The following is a 17105-nucleotide window of genomic DNA, read 5'->3' as shown; positions in this document are numbered from 1 at the left end:
TTCAGCTACTTCAATTTCTTTCTGTGTTGGGTGTTTTCATTTACTGATTAACACTACATAATATTATATATGGTCATTGTAGATTTCTAAAATAAATATTCTATATAAGACCATGTATTATTATTATTATTATTATTATTATAATTATTATTACTACTATATTCTAATATATTATATTGTAATATAATATATATTATTCTGTAACAGGCCACTATGCACAATGACAACTTTTACTCTCTGTACTTTAAGTATATTTTTATGCTAATATTTTCATACTTTTAGTTAAGTAAGATGTTGAATACAGGACTTTAACTTGTAGCAGAGTATCTCTACATTGTGGTATTGCTACTTTTACTTTCAGAAAAGATTTGACTACTTCTTCCAACACTGTAAGTGTAAAGCAGCCCTAGTTCCACCATCTTATCTTATTTTATCTTATCAGGCATATACACATTTTAACAAACAAAAGAAAACTTTAAAAAACAAGGGGCATTACTATTAAAAAAAATAGGGTGAACATTTTTCAGACACATTTTTTGTGGTAGTGTATATGTTTTAACAAAACAAAGGAAATCTCACATTTCCTCCCCTTACTACAATCGACATTTACCCATAAGAATGATTACTCATGTTTAAATTATCCATATAAAAAAATAGAAAAAATCCCATCTTAATAACACTAATGCTGCTATAACTAATAAATAAATGTACTTGTCATTACAATTATCAGCCGCTAGAGGGAGAAAATAGAAAATCCCTCCCTGTTGTTGTTTCTACGGCGGAAGTGGGAAGTAGGAAGAGGTGTACAGCTGTGCTCCGTGGCTAACAGAGAAGCTAACAGGCTAACCTCAGCGGTGAAAATATCAGCACCCGTTCACTAAACAAGAAACCCCGACAGCGACTTTGAGACTTTGATTCCAGCATGGGAAAAGGCGGAGGCACATTTGAGAGGCTTCTGGGTAAGTTATCAGCACATTGGTTAAGTTAATAGTTTATTAGCTAACTGTGAGTCAAAGTGCGATGTTTTCCAGCAGCGTATTGTTTTGACAGACTGGGGCTGTGGCTCTCAGGCCAGCTAATTTTAGCCTGCTAACAATTCGCTGCTATTGTTTGGAGGCCTAGTAGGCTCACTGGAATTAATAACCGCACTAAGTAGCCAAAACAATAATTTTTGTCCCTTTATTTCTTGCTCACAGTCTAATCAAGGCCACGTTACCTTGCCCCTGTGTTTATCTTTCTGCTATTAGCCAAGCTAAACCAGGCTGTTGATTTCCCATTATGTTAACGTTAGCTAGTGATTCAGTAATAATGTTACTGTATAAATGGTGACATGGCTCAGCTCTTCATAAAAACCAAGCAGCCTAGCACAACATCGATGTTTTCAATATATCCTACCGATGATTTGATGTGTTGTCTCAAGTTTAGTTGGTCCACAACAGGTTGATTTAAGCAAGTTAGATGCTAGTCGAGTTTAATTGGCTAATTAGCTGCTAATCTAGTCCTTGTATTGATCAGCGTTACACTGTATTAGACACCTTTACATTAATATACAGCGGGAAAAGATGTGTTTAGTTTTCTAATTAGCTTAGATCACAAAAGCACTAACCCAGGAGAGAAAAAAAACAATTTTGTCAAGCATGTTGAAAATTGGACAGTCTGGGCGGATAAAAGTTATATTAATAACTTGTCAATAAACGTTATATTAATTGTTAAATTGTTAAGTTAAATAATCGTGTCACTAATTATGTGTTAAAGTAACAGTTCATCCCAAAATCAATAATAGACCTACATTTTTTTCTGTTGAACATACAGTACTATTTTGTCAGTCTTGATTGTTTTGATATATGGTGAGTGTTGGAGATATACAGATGTCTGGTGTCTCTCAAATGAAAGTGGATGGCACTAAAGCACTAAAACAAAACGATTGAAAAACTAAACAGCAACAGAAATTATGATCCAGTTACTCAAGATAATCCACAGACCTTGTTGTGAATGGATTCATGTTGGAACTCTATGTTAACTATGAAGTAACAAGACTAGAAAGAAAACCATTCTAGGAGAAAAATAGATTTTGGGGTGAACTGGCCCTTTAACGCACCTTAAACTTGCCTTTTAGTTGATATTTTGAAGGACAGTTTAACTTTCTAGGGGGGCCCAGGGCAAAATGTGTTGCTTGCATCCAGTTGATAAACAACTCTCAGAACATTTTGTACAGTTTTTTTGTGATGGACGATGACAGAGTTTGCTGTGTGCTATGATGTAGCAATTTTAAACACAGACATTTTGAAATATCCACCAAGTAACTACAGCCATTGTGTAAAGAAGTCCTTGAAACTAGATGTTGACTCTATGAGCCTCAAGATCAGGTGCAAGGCAAAACTCGCCTTACAGTCCTTAGCATGTCAGTGCATAGTGTACCATAGCTGTGCACATTTAAAAAAAAAAAAAGTTATTACCACAAACCAGTTTGTTAAAAAGTCAAGCTAGAGCTTGTGGGGCCTGAGGCAGTTGCCTCAAATCACAACCTTCATGACCTCCATGAATTTTGGATTTATAGCAGGATTGTTTTATTAGACCTCATTAAACTGACAACTGAATGTTCATCGTTATTTATAATGACATGTTGGTTTGGTGTGGCAGATACTTCTAGGTTTAAGAAAGACAATACATACGTTGTAAAGCTTAACCAATCTGTACTAACTGCAGATAAAGCCACCAGTCAACTGCTGCTGGAGACTGACTGGGAATCCATCCTGCAGATTTGTGATCTCATTCGACAAGGAGATGCACAGTGAGTAATTCTGCCCACTTCCCTGTACATTAATGTGGTAGATTTATTGTTTAGTGTGCTTGCCTGACTTTATTTATTGCCTTGATGTTCATGAAGCAATACTTGTTTTTGTCCTTGCAGAGCTAAATATGCAATTGGGGCCATCAAGAAGAAGCTGAATGACAAAAATCCTCATGTGGCTCTCTATGCACTTGAGGTAAGATATTTGCAGTTCAGCTGTCTATTTTTTGTGTTACTGTGCAGTTTTGTCATAATTTTGTCACCTTTTTGGTTGGAAAACGCCATTTTGATCAAATGTGTGTAACACAGTTGGCATAGGGAATGATTGTATGATTTTGTCCTTCAGGTCCTGGAGTCAGTGGTGAAGAACTGCGGCCAGACGGTTCACGATGAGGTGGCCAGTAAACAAACCATGGAGGAACTAAAGGATTTACTTAAGGTGACCTCAAATGTCATGAACGTTATGATCCTGCTCTATTTGAATTGGGAAGTTGACTATATGACTTTTGTGCGGTACATTCTAAAAAAAACAATTCATATCACACTTAATATCATATAGCTATGTATCTTTTTAAAGAACAATTTGAGTATGTAAATGGCAGTTGAATCATGGATTTCGAGAATCATGACAACCCTAATTTTCATAACCTTTACTTGCTGCAATCCGGATCATTAAAAGTCCATACACAAGTTACAAGTAACAGTAACTACAAATAAAGATAGTTTTATTAGCAGTTAATGTGTCAAGTCATATATTGATCAATTGAAAAAGGGTAACATCATCTAATGTGTTGTTGTTATTCGACCAACGCTCCTTTTGAACCCCATATTTATATTTATATTAAGAACACAGACATCTCCCCCTTCAATAGAGAATTGTTAAAGTACTTCTCTAGTAATAAACTAGGTAGACAAACGGATACAAGTCACTTCAGTAAAGGTCGAACATGTTAGAGGACATAAATATAAGAACACATTTTGAGTAGAGGGGGACTTTAAGGTGCTGGAAACAGTGAATTTGAATTTATTTTTATTTGATAGGGACAATGCAGTTAGCATAGATACAGGACATGCATCTGATGTGCTGCATACAGAGATATAGCTTCAGCTAATTTTCAGCTCCCGTCCCTAGTTTGGCTTTTACAACTACATACAAAATCACAATACTATAAAAATCCAATATACAATTACACCATCTACAAAATAGAATAAAATTACAAACAATTACAATATACATTTACCCTGAGAAAAAAATAAAAATAAAATAAACCCTGTGTAAATATAGCTTAGAGTTTAAAATCATCATAAATCTATACAACAATAAGGAGAAAAGAAAGAAATAACAGAGAGAAAAAAAAAAAAAGACTATAAGACTTTAAGAATGGGTACAGCTCTGGTTTGCTTTAAGCCAACACTTAGTATTTTTTGTGAATCTTTTCAGGATTAGTTATTGATTTTATTTCAGTTGGTAATGTATTCCAGAGTATTTGGTATTTTTGGTTAATAAAACATCTGATCATTTGCCTGTTGATTGATAAGACTCTACTTTCTTCACCTCTAATTGGTTTAAATATCTAATTTATAGCTGTGCAGCTATGTTTTATATAAACAAGCCCTGGACAGTTTAGATTCAGTGTTTTTCCCCAGTGGCACACAGACAGGGTGATTTTGTCTGGAGGCCTTATCAGGTCAGGCAGGCAGCTGGCTGCATTACATCGTGAGATTGCAATATTTGGATCTTTGCTGTATCATGTGACACAAGCTTCTGCGGTCCATGCTGCTTTCCACTTCCTGATGATGTCATAGCCTTGTGACAGGAGGGTTTTTTTTTCAGACCAAAACAAGGGACTTCCCACTTCAGCTCCTATCACCAGTGCTTTTTGATTCAGTTTCTGTTTGAAAAGCTCCGTTCTACTGATGTTATGTGACAACAGAGATGTAGAATATAAACACAAGAGGGATTATAAGGTGGAAGAGACTTTGTTTTTCTTTTTATCTCACTGTGGTTAATTTGCCACCAGAAACAGACGGAACCAAATGTGAGAAACAAGATCTTGTACCTGATCCAGGCCTGGGCTCACGCCTTCCGCAACGAACCCAAGTACAAGGTGGTCCAAGACACCTATCAGATCATGAAAGTGGAAGGTAAGTGGACACATGCTGTGCTTTACTTTAATTCATTTTCTCTTTAAGCTGAGCGAAAGCCTAAGCCTAAGCCATTTTCTCAGACCCACAATAAAATATACAAACTTTTTCTCAGTGCTGTATCAAATGTATTTTTATTTATTGTTTTGACATTTGAAACAAATTCAAAATCTGAATAAAAAATATATTTTTTAAAATCAACTCATCAGTTGTTATTTTTCATTGTTCTGTCAGATTGTTGCTGGACCGCCCCATTAATACAGGTTTTTTTGACCGCAGTGGAAATGTTTTTGAAAGGCTAAACGGCAACAAGTATGGATTGAGGCAGAATAACCGGTTGGATATAAACTAATGTTTTGAATGTTGAAAATTCTTATATCTATCTTTTTTCAATACATTTGGACTTACTTAAAAAGCTCTGGAGTTTTGGGATATGTTTGGCTCACACAAGATGGAAACAGTCCTAGGCAGCCACTTTTGGAATCTATTTCTTCAAATAGTACTAATGCTATTAGTTTAGTCTAATCTTTATATGCAAATATCCAGAAATGTCATGTTTAAACAGAATTATTTTGCATGCAAAAAGAAAAAGAAGCCTTGCAGCACTTGAATGTTGATTTAGTATTTGGCTGTCAGTGTTATAACTGAAGCTTTGAAATATTTCATACAGCCCAACTAATTATGTTTTTATAATTCCAGCAATGTTTAATGAAACTGAACCTAAAGTTCATGCAGTATTTACATACATTGTACATTGTGTTACATAATTAATAATTATGAACATTATGTTTCACTTCTGTTATTGCACTACTAGTATCATGATGTCTGTTTAACAGGTTTGTTTTTCTTTTCTTTTCTTTTCTCACAGGTCATGTGTTCCCCGAGTTTAAGGAGAGTGACGCGATGTTTGCAGCTGAGAGAGTGAGACATTTTGTTTTTCATGTGTTGCTAATCTCGAGTTGTTGATATCTGTAGAATGGACATGAGCTGTGTGGTAAATGCACAGCACAAAGTTTGTTGCTGGTCATTGGTGTATACAAAGCTGCAGTGACCATATCTGTAATAATTTGTGATGTCTGTCGGCTTTATCCAGGCCCCAGACTGGGTTGATGCTGAGGAGTGCCACCGGTGCAGAGTCCAGTTTGGAGTTATGACAAGAAAGGTGGGCTGGACTTGCTGGAAACTAGGGCACTTGGAGATTTTATAGTTGCCTTCATTCAGTTACAGCACACACTGTGTGGAGTATATGTTTATAGCGTGTCTGCGAAAGTTGACCATGATTTGCGTTCTTTTTGCTTTTCCAGCACCATTGTCGAGCCTGCGGACAGATTTTCTGTGGCAAGTGTTCGTCTAAGTACTCCACCATTCCCAAGTTTGGCATCGAGAAGGAAGTGCGTGTGTGTGAGCCCTGCTTTGAGCTGCTTAACAAGTGAGTCCCCACATCCAATGGAACTACTGTGAAGTGTGGTTGTTCTGAACAGTTCCTTTATATCTGTAGAATTGCTGGAATTATAAAGTATTTTAGCGACATACTTTTGTTGCTGAGCCTACAGATGCATTGGTTTTTAAATTTAGATATTTTGTTCCTGGTCTCTGTCTGCCTCTATAGCTCTTGGTTTAGGGTAAAACCTTTAAAAAGATTCAATGCAGTGTCTTGTGTAACATCTTTGCTCCTTATCTATTTGTTGAATTATTTTTTTTGTGGAATTTGAATTTGTTTGTTTTTTGTTTTTCAACCTCCACCAAGGAGGACATGTTTTTAACCCTGTTTGTCTGTTAGCCATTTATAATTTTAGTCATAATTTTGAATTTGCTGTTTTTCAGTACAGCAAATTTGTTTTCTGGTGTTTCCCAGAGTCCAAGGTAGCCTGTCTAATGATGATGCTCCCTGTCTGTGCAACTAATGCCGTTCTGAATGTAAACAATGAAGTAACCGGCTGGACTTGAATGAGTAGTCTGCTGTGTTCTGCTCTTGATCTTGGTGTCTGAAGCCGCATGCTCTCATCTGATTGACAAGATTGTTTGTCCTCCCTGATCCCTTGTCTTTACCAGCCACCCCTCCCTCTCTCCTCCACTTAGGAAAGCCGAAGGAAAAGCCCCCGCTGCCGGCACCTCCGAGCTGCCCCCTGAGTACCTGACCAGCCCGCTGTCCCAGCAGTCACAGGTAGAAGTAAGAAAATAATAATAATCTAATTTGTGGGCAAATCGATTGCTGTTGCAATACATTTTTTTCTAATTCATTCGTTAATGGACTTTGTGGACTTTTTCCTGGATCTTACCAGATGCCCCCCAAGAGAGACGAGGCAGCCCTGCAGGAGGAGGAGGAGCTGCAGCTGGCCATCGCCCTTTCCCAAAGCGAGGCTGAGGAGAAGGAGCGGATGGTGGGTTGCACAGCTGAAATTTTATTTTGCATTTTAGGGTGATTGAATAACTGATTTGTTTGGTCTGGACCAGGTGGAAAAAAGGATACATTGTTGCATTTTAGTTCTGGTCCAGCTCCGGTCTTTTTACCAAGCTATGAAGAGTAATAATGAGGGAATACAGACTGACCTGTAACTCACTGATTGGACAGTTTTGGTGACTGCCTCATCAGGACCTGCGTGGAGAAGTCAAATTCTGGTGACTGACTGCAGTTTGTGCAGTTCATTTGAACCAGACTTAACCAACAGGTTTGGTGTGAAAGCTCCCCTACTGTCTATTTATACAGAGAAGTTGATACATGTCTGTATGTTTACTTACAGAGGCAAAAGAACTCCTACTCGATGTATCCCAAAGCTGATCCCACTCCTGTGACTTCCTCAGCACCACCAGTCAGCACCTTGTACACTTCCCCTGTGGTAAGAGTTCTTCTCTTGCTGCCTTTCTCCCCACCAAACTGAATTACTTGCAATACCAAACATTTTTTTTAAATAATAAAGCAAGGCTCAACAGTGTGACTATTATTGAGTAAACTATTGAAATGTGTTTTGACACTGACCCATGTGAACTGTATGCTCTCTCCAGAACTCCTCTGCTCCATCAGCTGAAGACGTAGACCCTGAGGTACATGTGATATCACTCTCTTCTTCAATAACTACATTAATGCTGGGTTTTTCACAGTCCCAGACTAAAAACTGAAAGTCTTTAGTAAATCTAGGAGTTTACTGAGTTACTGGAGTCACGGCGTGCTGCCGTCATCTCCATCGTTAAGTTTAAGGTAGTAATCTGCGCTGTTTCATATCAGTCTTTTCCTAGTCTTGAGTTTGCGATCATATCAAATGTGTTTGATATTATCACAAGTCGCAGTGACATAACACAATCAACAACCAATAGATGAGCGGGGAAAGGTCCCCGGTTCCAGACCGGCCAGTAAAACCACTTCGACAGGAAAAAGGAACATCACAATAATGCTAGTAAGCTCAGTTCTAAATAAAAATATAGTGATGTCATATATTTACGGCCACAAGCAGGATTTTTGGGGGCCCTCTTTTAGTAAAGAGAACAATAAGGACACCCAGTTAAAATTTTTACATAAGTAAATAATCTTAAAATGAATGTATGATTAACTAAATGAAAGTTGATAGAGCTGATAATATAATTATTCAATTAAACAAATTATAATCAAATAGGACATAAATGTATATGTATATATATAAATGTATATATGAATTCATTTCAAAATTTTCCTTTCCTTTTATTCTTCCTTATATTTATTTTGACTGTAAAATAGTGAACTTTTCATGTCAGGAAAACAGAAACCCTTCTTCAACTTTGTGAGGGGGCATTTTGTGGCGTCTTCTCTTGTTTCTGTTGTTATTTTCAACAAAAACCACTGCATACATTGGAGCAGCTGTAGCTAAAAGCTTCTTCTCCATTTTGATAATTTGATTTTTTAATAAGAGCATGATGGGGAAAAAAACTGCATGGTAGGAAAAAAATGCTAAAAGAATCTAGTTGTAGTCTTGTAAATAGTGACCCTGCAAGATTCACAGTCTGTCTAAAATCTCAGTCTGAGACTAGGCTGGGACTAAAAACTCTAAACACTTGTCATGTGTCTTTTCCAAATCTTTTCAAAGTCTTCTGATGTATATGTAGCATAAGGTAGACTCATGGGAATCTTACATTGTGTTTATAGTACTGATGGTAACATGTCACATTATTCCAGCTGGCCCGTTACCTGAACAGAACGTACTGGGAGAAGAAACAGGAAGAGGCTCGCAAGAGTCCCACCCCCTCAGCTCCTGCCCCTGTGCCATTGGCTGAGCCCCTTCCGCCAATCAGCCAGCCAGTCGAAACTCACGTCCCTGTTCAGCCAGTTAACATAGTGGAGGTATGTTGAAACTTTGCGCTGAGAGCAGATGTTGCTCGTAATATTTCTGGCTGAACTGAAGCAAGCAGCACAAAAATGACTTTCCGCGTTGTGCTTCCCTCTCGTCCGCTCCCTCAGCAGCAGTACCAGAACGGTGAGTCAGAGGAGAACCACGAGCAGTTTTTGAAGGCTCTGCAGAATGCTGTTACCACCTTCCTGAACCGCATGAAGAGCAACCACATGCGTGGGCGCAGCATCACCAACGACAGCGCTGTGCTTTCACTCTTCCAATCTATCAACAACATGCATCCACAGCTGTTGGACATCCTCAACCAGCTAGATGAGAAGCGATGTGAGTGTGTAAGCCGTGTATGAGTTTGTGTGTATCAGTGCCTCGCTGTTCAGTCTCTGAACTATCACATTACGTACATTTCTGCAGTGTACTACGAGGGGCTGCAGGACAAGTTGGCTCAAGTGCGCGATGCTCGGGCCGCACTCAATGCACTTCGGGATGAACACAGAGAGAAGCTGCGTCGTGCCGCAGAGGAAGCGGAGAGACAGAGGCAGATCCAGCTGGCACAAAAACTGGAGATCATGAGGCAGAAGAAGCAGGTAATGAAATGAGGCTCTCCATTGAAAATGCACATATTGATACACTAATTATGACCATGCTCACAAGTGTTTTTCTTTGAACTGAAGGAGTACCTTGAGATGCAGAGACAGCTGGCCATCCAGCGCCTCCAGGAGCAGGAAAAGGAGAGGCAGATGCGTCTGGAGCAGCAGAAACACACAATTCAGATGAGAGCCCAGATGCCTGCTTTCTCTCTGCCCTACGCCCAGGTACACACTGCATCCTCCAGCATCAGCTGTCAGCCTTAACTAGTACAGCACATAGTGTATTACTTTGTATTTGATTAGTCACGTTTAACCATTTAAATAAAATGGAGGTTTCAACACCATTTTACCTCTTTCTAATTCTTTGCGAATAAAAGTTTGATGATTTATGTATGTTATGCAGATGCAGTCTTTGCCCCCCAATGTGGCGGGAGGGGTGGTGTACCAGCCTGGTGCTCCACCCAGCTACCCAGGCACCTTCAGCCCTGCTGGCTCTGTGGAGGGTTCACCTATGCACAACATCTATATGAACCAGCCTGGACAGACTGCACCACCACAATACCAGGCCATGCCTGGTCCTGCCCAAGGTGAGAAAATGTACTTACGATAGCTTCAGAAATAGAAAGTCTACCATTATAACTGTCCCACTGCCTTAAATTCAGTCAGGAAAAATGTCACATGATTTCATCCAGTGTGCTCCTGTGTGTGACTCAGTATGTTTACATGACACTTGAAAAAAAAACAAATGATTGCCTTAATCTGACTATAGCTGGACAACTGAAATGCATGTTAACGTGTTAGTCCGACTAATGTTGGATTTCTCCAACTCTGATTAAGACACCCAGATAATGCGATTGGAATAGGATTTTTGCTGACATGTATGACAACACAGCGCATGCTCCATCCCCTCACCTCGCGCTGCCGTATTACCCTGCAACAAAAACATTCAAGAAAACCGGTCACATTAGCCGGTCGCATTTGCTGGTCGAATTAGCCGGTCGCATTACCTGGTCAGTAGCGACGGCACAAAGTGTCAAACTGATGTCATCCGGAAAGGGGGCCATAATTACCAGCTGAAACGAAGCAGTGTCGAGGAGGAGGACACGTTCCCGTCAGTTATTCGATGTTCTCAGTTGCATGTAAACTGGGACAAGGACAGAAGTTTTTAAGCATTGCTCAATTAAACTGTGCATGTAAACCCACTGACTGACTGTCTTCTCTTTCTCCAGATCCCAACATGGTTAATGCGTACATGTACCAGCCTGCAGGCACTAATGGGCAACAGGCTCCACCTCCTGGTCAGGCTCCACCCACTACTAGTCCACCCTACTCCAACTATCAGCCCACGCCCACACAGGGCTACCAGGTCTGATTGACTCCTGCTCTCATTTTCTCATCAAACACAGTGAAAATATTTAAAGGTGAAAAAAAAGCCCTCTAACTGTTCTTTGCTTGTTGTGTGCAGAACCAGGTCTCTCAGGCCCAGAGTATGCCCCCCATGTCCCAGCCTGCTCCCGCTAACGGTATGGGTTACATGGGCTACCAACCGTACGGCATGCAGAACATGATTTCAGCATTGCCAGGACAGGACCCCAACATGCCCCCACAACAGCAGTACATGCCTGGCCAGCCGCCCATGTACCAGCAGGTCAGTCGCTTAATATGTCTTCCATTTTTACCAGAAAGAGAACCTTGTAGAGAATTAAATTATAGTATCGTCTATACTGACACAAGAGGCAAAATGGCTAAATGTGGTATTCAATTAAAATCCAAAGGGTTCCAGTTAGAAAAATTGTCTTCAAGCAGAGTACTAGACATTTGTAAATAAAGAAAGCCCAATAATAATTTTTAGTAATTTATTGGTTGTATTTCTGAATAAAACAGTGGCTCCGCCTATTAGTAAATGCAGCTCTTCCTTAATGACTTATTGATAGATTTATTTTTTGTTTTTCTTGCCAGGTGGCCCCCCCTGGTGGCCCTCAACAGCAACAACAACAACAGCAGCAGCAGCAGCAACAGCAGCATCAGCAGCAGCAGGTTCCTCAGGCTGTGCCCGGCAGCGCAGAGGCACAGCTCATCTCCTTCGACTGAAAGCCCTGCAGGCTGCAGGCTCCAACACACTACACCTTCTCTCCTCCTTTGGTCTTTCCCCTCACTCTCTGGACTCTGCCCTCTGAAAACACACACACACCTCCCACCTTCCACCTCGCTGTGATGTTGTGGCAATGTAAAATATTGTGATGATGTTGCAGAACTGTCGCTCTCCTTGCCTTCCCCCGACTGAAGTATGGGAATGCGGGGTGAAGCTGGTAAGAGAGGGCACCCTTTCACCTTCTTCCTCCCTTTTTCCAGCTGATATGTATGTAGTATTTCCTTATTAAATGAATAACTGAAGCTCAAAAATAGTCAGTGGTATTAAAGTAAAAAAAAAAATAAGTAAGAAAATATGATAATAATTGAGAAAAAAAGACAAGACATAACCATCCTTTGTCTCATATTTTTCTAAAGCAGAAATTTGCATGTTAAATTTTCATTATTTTCTGGAATGGAAGTGAATTATTACAGCATATCCTAACAGTTTGGGCAGTGATTGAGAGACATCTGTATGTGCTGTTTCAGAGATTGTGGGTGTGAGGATAAAGAGTGATGTCTCGGGAGAGAAAGCACAGTAAAAGGCCTGAAATCAATGGGGCTAACTCATCTCCGTCAGGTTCACAACTTGTAACTTTTGGTTCCATTCCTTCCCATGCACACACAAACTAAGGTCATCTTTTCTTTTTTTGGCATGTATTTGTTGTGCGCTGCTTGGAGTGTCTTAATGTAGTTTCTTAAATGATGAAACACATTGCAGGGATTGTACATTATGGGAGGAGTGTTAGAAAATTAGCAGGGTGGTTGTTTAATCCTGAATAACTTTACTTTCATATGTTAAATCATTGAAATGACACAACTAGTGGCCATAAAATACACATACTAAAGCAACTCTAATACTATCAGACTGAAAGAAGCATAGGACCTTAACCTATGATTAACTGCACATGACCTCCAGGCACCAGATGCCCTGTGCATTTGGTTATAAGTGTCACATATGAGGATATCACAGCAAGTAAGTTTCTATCGTGAACTCGGCTCCAGAATATTTGGAAATGCTTGCAAAGCGAACATTACGTGCCGCATGTTTGTATGTTGGTATCACACACACCCAATCAGTGATTTCTGTAACCCTTGAGTTTCCATCTGTGAACTTTATTTCATCATACTGATCTGTCTGACTTTAAAAGTAATTTTAAAATTATATTTAATAAATATCTGGTTCTTATTGTCCACTGGCTTTATCTTGTTTTATTAGGGCCCGAGCAGGCAACGACCTGCGAGGTCCCTATTGTATTTCGAATGATTATTCTTTTTTTTCCTTATTCCTTTTTTTTTTTTTCTTGGTCCCAAATGATCACATTTTTCACTGCCTGAACATACCCCAAACTCATGAAACTATGAATATAAGTCACATATGGTGAAAAATTTTATAATCTATTATCATCCTGAATTTCCACCACCAGGTGGCGCTACAAAGTCATTAATGACTGGACCATGACCTATTTCACTGTCTTGGAGCAGGCCAACAATTACTGAGCGGTGTCGGGGCATGCTGCTGTCGGGGTGTGTGCGTTACAGGGGCCAGTCTATACCACCCCTATGAATTTCATTGCCTTAAGTGTTATAGTGTGGCCACGGTACCAAATATGAAATTAGTGCGGCTTTGCAGCGTACTGCGCACGCGCGGCCCCGCTGCAAAGCCGCGCATGCGCAGTACGCTGAAAAACCGACCTGAAAAGTTTTTTAAAAATTATAAAAAAAAGTTTTAAAAAAATAGTTTAAAAACGTTTTTTAAAAAAGTTTTCAAAAGTTAAAAAAAAAAGTTTTAAAAAAAGGTTAAAAAAAAGTTTTTAAAAAGTTAGAAAAAAAAAGTAAAAAAAGGACAGTGGTGGAAGATGTATTCAGATCCTTTACTTCAGTAAAATTACTAATACCACGCTGTGAAATGACTCCACTCCGCTCATTATCTTCCTAATAAACTTTTTAGTGGTTTAATTTATAAAAATGGGTAATAATTTTAAATGTATCATGTTTTTCATTTTCAATCTTGACCTGAAAAGTAACTAAAGCTGTCAGCTAAATGTAGAGGAGTAAAAAGTACAATATTTGCCTCAAAATGTAGTGAAGTAGAAGTATATAGTTACATAAAATGTACATAAAAGTACCTCAAAATTGTACTTTAAATCCAGTGCTTGAGTAAATGTACATAGTTACTTTCCACCATTGCTACCTGCCTCTTCTAACTTATAAATATCAGTTAAGAGTCCTCCTTCAGACACTCTATGAGGATTAAAGGGATAGTTTGTGCATTATTATACAAAACTTGGTACAATTATTGTCAATGCCCTCCTGAGGATAACCCTTTAAGGTTTTATTGATCGGCCCCTAGGTGACACTGTGGTGGCAGTCTAATTTCATATTTGGTACCGTGGCCACACTTTAACACTTAAGGCAATGAAATTCATAGGGGTGGTATAGACTGGCCCCTGTAACGCACACACCCCGACGGCAATATGCCCCGACATGCGTGTACTGCGAGGGCCCGTTCAGTACTGCTTGCAGTCCTAGTTATTTCTATAACCCTCAACAAGATTAAAAAAAGAAAGATGTGTTGTATGACAATTTTTTATTCAACATTTCATGTCACATTCATATGTTTCAATAAGATGGTAAGGGCCATATAATATTACACTGATAAGTTATGAAATATGCATTTTACAAATAATGTATTTGTTTATCTCCTTTAAAGTTTTCTAAAGATGAGACATTTGTAGTATTCTTCCATCTCAATCTGTGAATGAAAAACAACACCAGTTTAAAAGTTATATTATAGTTATTACCAAGTGTAGTTACCACAAGCTACAGTATGTGACTTACTATCCTCTCCATACGTATCCCGTTCCCATAGGCCAGCTGTCTCAGCACATCCATGTCTGGAAGACCCCACTCTGGATTCCTGCAGAATAGCATTAAAAAACGCAGCCTTTTTGCATACTAGCTCACATGTTGTTTTCATGTAGTATTAGAGGAAATAAATGGCAACTCACATTTGTCGAAGATCTGCATCCAGGCGTTCATTACAACTGGGTGTAATGGTGCCATTTATTGCATACACCTGAAACATGTTTAAGATTTGGAAAAGTGTTACAGTCACATGATTTTTTATTTGATTTTTAGTGTTTAGTAAACTTGTCATTGGTACGTACCGCATATGTTATCAAAAGGCCATTTTGCCTGAGGATCTGACCTGCTCCATTGAAAACACCCTTGGAAAATTATCAAAAAAATGTTTCTGAAACGTGTTGTAACAATTTGATAATTATGAATTCTGTGTCAATTTAGCTTCATATCTTAAGGTGTTTTTTTTTTTCAAGTCAAGCCTACCTGGGCTGTTTTGAAGGAGCAATACTGCAGTAAGTTAATGGCAACAACAACATCACAGGAGCTGCGAGGAAGGCCTGCCCACTTCTCCCACGGTTCACTGGCATCCAGGTGGACAGGCTGCAGCACATTCTTTGCATGGGTTGCAGCAATGTATGCCTTAATACTGTAAGTGAGAATGCAGAAGGCTGTAAGGAACAGTTCACCTCCAAATCAAAAATACAGTGTTTGAGATATCAGCCTCATAGATGTCTGCCTTTTCACCACTATAATGGAACCATATGGCGCTAGGCTTGTGGTGCTCAAAGTGCAAATAATACAAGATGTAAGAAAACTCAGTGGCAGTGTCTCTCTCAAGAAATCATGACCTGGATACTCAGGTTCCTACATGAAACTGTTAAAAACAAGGTCTGAGGATTATTTAAGGCATATATAAGGCTGATATCTCCCAACACCCAGCAGCTCACACCAAACAATCTAAATTGATGAATAGCAGAAAAGGTAAGGGGTAAAACAGGTAAAAGGAAAACACATTTTTGATTTTTGGATGAACCACGTTGTGTTACCCATGAAACTCACTGCCACACATTGTATGAATATTAATTTAGATCATTAATAGATTGAAGTGCCTGGTGCAAATAAGACAATATAACTACTGAAAGCCTTTTCCTAAAAGACACAAACCTTTCCCGACATTCTTCCTTGATGTCTGATGGCTGCCAAGTAACAAATGGCATCTTCTGGGCAAAGCGTATGACATGCTGCCCAGTACCAGAGCCCAGCTCTAAGCCGAACAGCTGCCTGTGGGACTGGTCCTCCAGCACATCTTCAAGCACTGAACACAGATCCTCCCAGTTCTTCTCTGCCTGGGGAGACAGCAGCATGGTCTGGAGAAGATAAACAGAACTACATGTTACCCTGTCATCTTGTATTTTCAGCCTATGGATGAATTTTCTGTCTCAGAGGATCCCTCTTACCATGCTGGCTGACAGAGACTAGCTGGGAAATAGCATATTGGTTTGAGGCTGGATGTGGTGGTTGGCTGGGACAGCAGATGGGTGTAGAGATTACCTGGTTAAGAGGATTCTCTCTGTGCTCCTCCCCACGGTTCAGTACAGGTAACACACACAAACACAAGCAAAGAAAATAAAGAGACATATATCAATTCATACAACAAGTTTGTGTTTGAATAGCAATACCAATCAACATGAATGCCATCATAATGTGTATTTCATGCTTCAGTAGGCTTGGTATCATGAGTATCTACTGCCATCCTGTGGTCATAGTGAGGAACTGAAACGCGGTTGTAAATTATGTTAACACAGGGTCAGTGACATTTGACCTACTTAACAGATGAGCCAAACCAAAAAAGTCATACTTTGTCCTGATTTTGTTTATTAAATTCAATATATAATATTAAAAGATGGCATTAAATCAACAATCTTTAAAGAGGAAAAATGTAATTATTTTTACATGCATCCTTTTGGCCCCATATAGTTAATTGTGTTCAATGTTAGGTCTTTGTCTTTGAGAGTTACTGCCAATTGGTTTGGAATTTGCATGTGCCCTTTTGGCAGGAGTAAGAGGTCACCAGGAATTTTCATTTTATGTTATTTTCACCCATATTTGTCTCTTTAGCCCCTCATTGGTTTTGTAAATGCACGGACAAAAGTTTTACAAAGGTATTGCCTATTGCAAGACTAGATATAAGTAGTACTGTACTGTGTTATAAAGTCTATGTACTGTACTAATACAAAAAGTACAGCACAATTTAGTGTTTTGACGTTTTGA

At 39.2% G+C, this 17105-nt stretch overlaps 2 protein-coding genes across 5 annotated transcripts; one reads left to right on the top strand and one right to left on the bottom strand.

Annotated features, from left to right (window-relative positions):
- Window positions 1-768: 768 nt before the first annotated feature.
- On the top strand, window positions 769-13163 carry hgs (hepatocyte growth factor-regulated tyrosine kinase substrate). Of its 4 annotated transcripts, none has more exons than XM_059347815.1 (20): window positions 769-959; window positions 2707-2791; window positions 2912-2987; window positions 3138-3230; window positions 4819-4936; window positions 5805-5857; window positions 6030-6098; window positions 6241-6365; window positions 6989-7106; window positions 7219-7317; window positions 7678-7773; window positions 7940-7978; window positions 9081-9245; window positions 9363-9576; window positions 9664-9836; window positions 9924-10064; window positions 10243-10426; window positions 11069-11205; window positions 11305-11487; window positions 11799-13163. In XM_059347815.1, the coding sequence occupies exons 1-20, from the start codon at window positions 923-925 to the stop codon at window positions 11928-11930; spliced, it is 2337 nt and encodes a 778-aa protein (XP_059203798.1). In that variant the 5' UTR covers window positions 769-922; the 3' UTR covers window positions 11931-13163. The 4 variants fall into 4 exon arrangements, with proteins under 4 accessions (XP_059203798.1, XP_059203797.1, XP_059203796.1 ...); XM_059347814.1 differs by having other exon boundaries at window positions 4813-4936; window positions 6989-7100; XM_059347813.1 differs by having other exon boundaries at window positions 4813-4936; window positions 9366-9576.
- A 1295-nt stretch (window positions 13164-14458) lies between these two features.
- On the bottom strand, window positions 14459-16436 carry zgc:103625 (methyltransferase-like 26 B). The gene is made up of 7 exons (XM_059349034.1): window positions 16292-16436; window positions 15999-16201; window positions 15318-15480; window positions 15140-15199; window positions 14981-15048; window positions 14811-14889; window positions 14459-14724 (listed from the first exon to the last, which is right to left on the bottom strand). Exons 1-7 carry the CDS (start codon window positions 16292-16294, stop codon window positions 14677-14679), a joined length of 624 nt encoding a protein of 207 aa, XP_059205017.1. The 5' UTR covers window positions 16295-16436; the 3' UTR covers window positions 14459-14676.
- Window positions 16437-17105: the final 669 nt, after the last annotated feature.

The sequence above is a fragment of the Centropristis striata genome, chromosome 13, assembly GCF_030273125.1.
Source record: "Centropristis striata isolate RG_2023a ecotype Rhode Island chromosome 13, C.striata_1.0, whole genome shotgun sequence".
Lineage (NCBI taxonomy): Eukaryota > Metazoa > Chordata > Actinopteri > Perciformes > Serranidae > Centropristis > Centropristis striata.
This window is presented reverse-complemented; position numbering and strand designations above follow the sequence as displayed.

Coding starts and splice junctions, on each gene's coding strand:
- hgs (XM_059347812.1), top strand. CDS start 923: ATGGGAAAAGGCGGAGGCACATTTGAGAGGCTTCTGG. Junction 6,366..6,988: donor TGCTTTGAGCTGCTTAACAA/GTGAGTCCCCAC, acceptor TGTCTTTACCAG/CCACCCCTCCCTCTCTCCTC. Junction 10,065..10,242: donor TCTCTCTGCCCTACGCCCAG/GTACACACTGCA, acceptor TATGTTATGCAG/ATGCAGTCTTTGCCCCCCAA.
- zgc:103625 (XM_059349034.1), bottom strand. Junction 15,200..15,317: donor GCTCCTTCAAAACAGCCCAG/GTAGGCTTGACT, acceptor TAATTTTCCAAG/GGTGTTTTCAATGGAGCAGG. Junction 15,049..15,139: donor GCCTTTTGATAACATATGCG/GTACGTACCAAT, acceptor AACATGTTTCAG/GTGTATGCAATAAATGGCAC.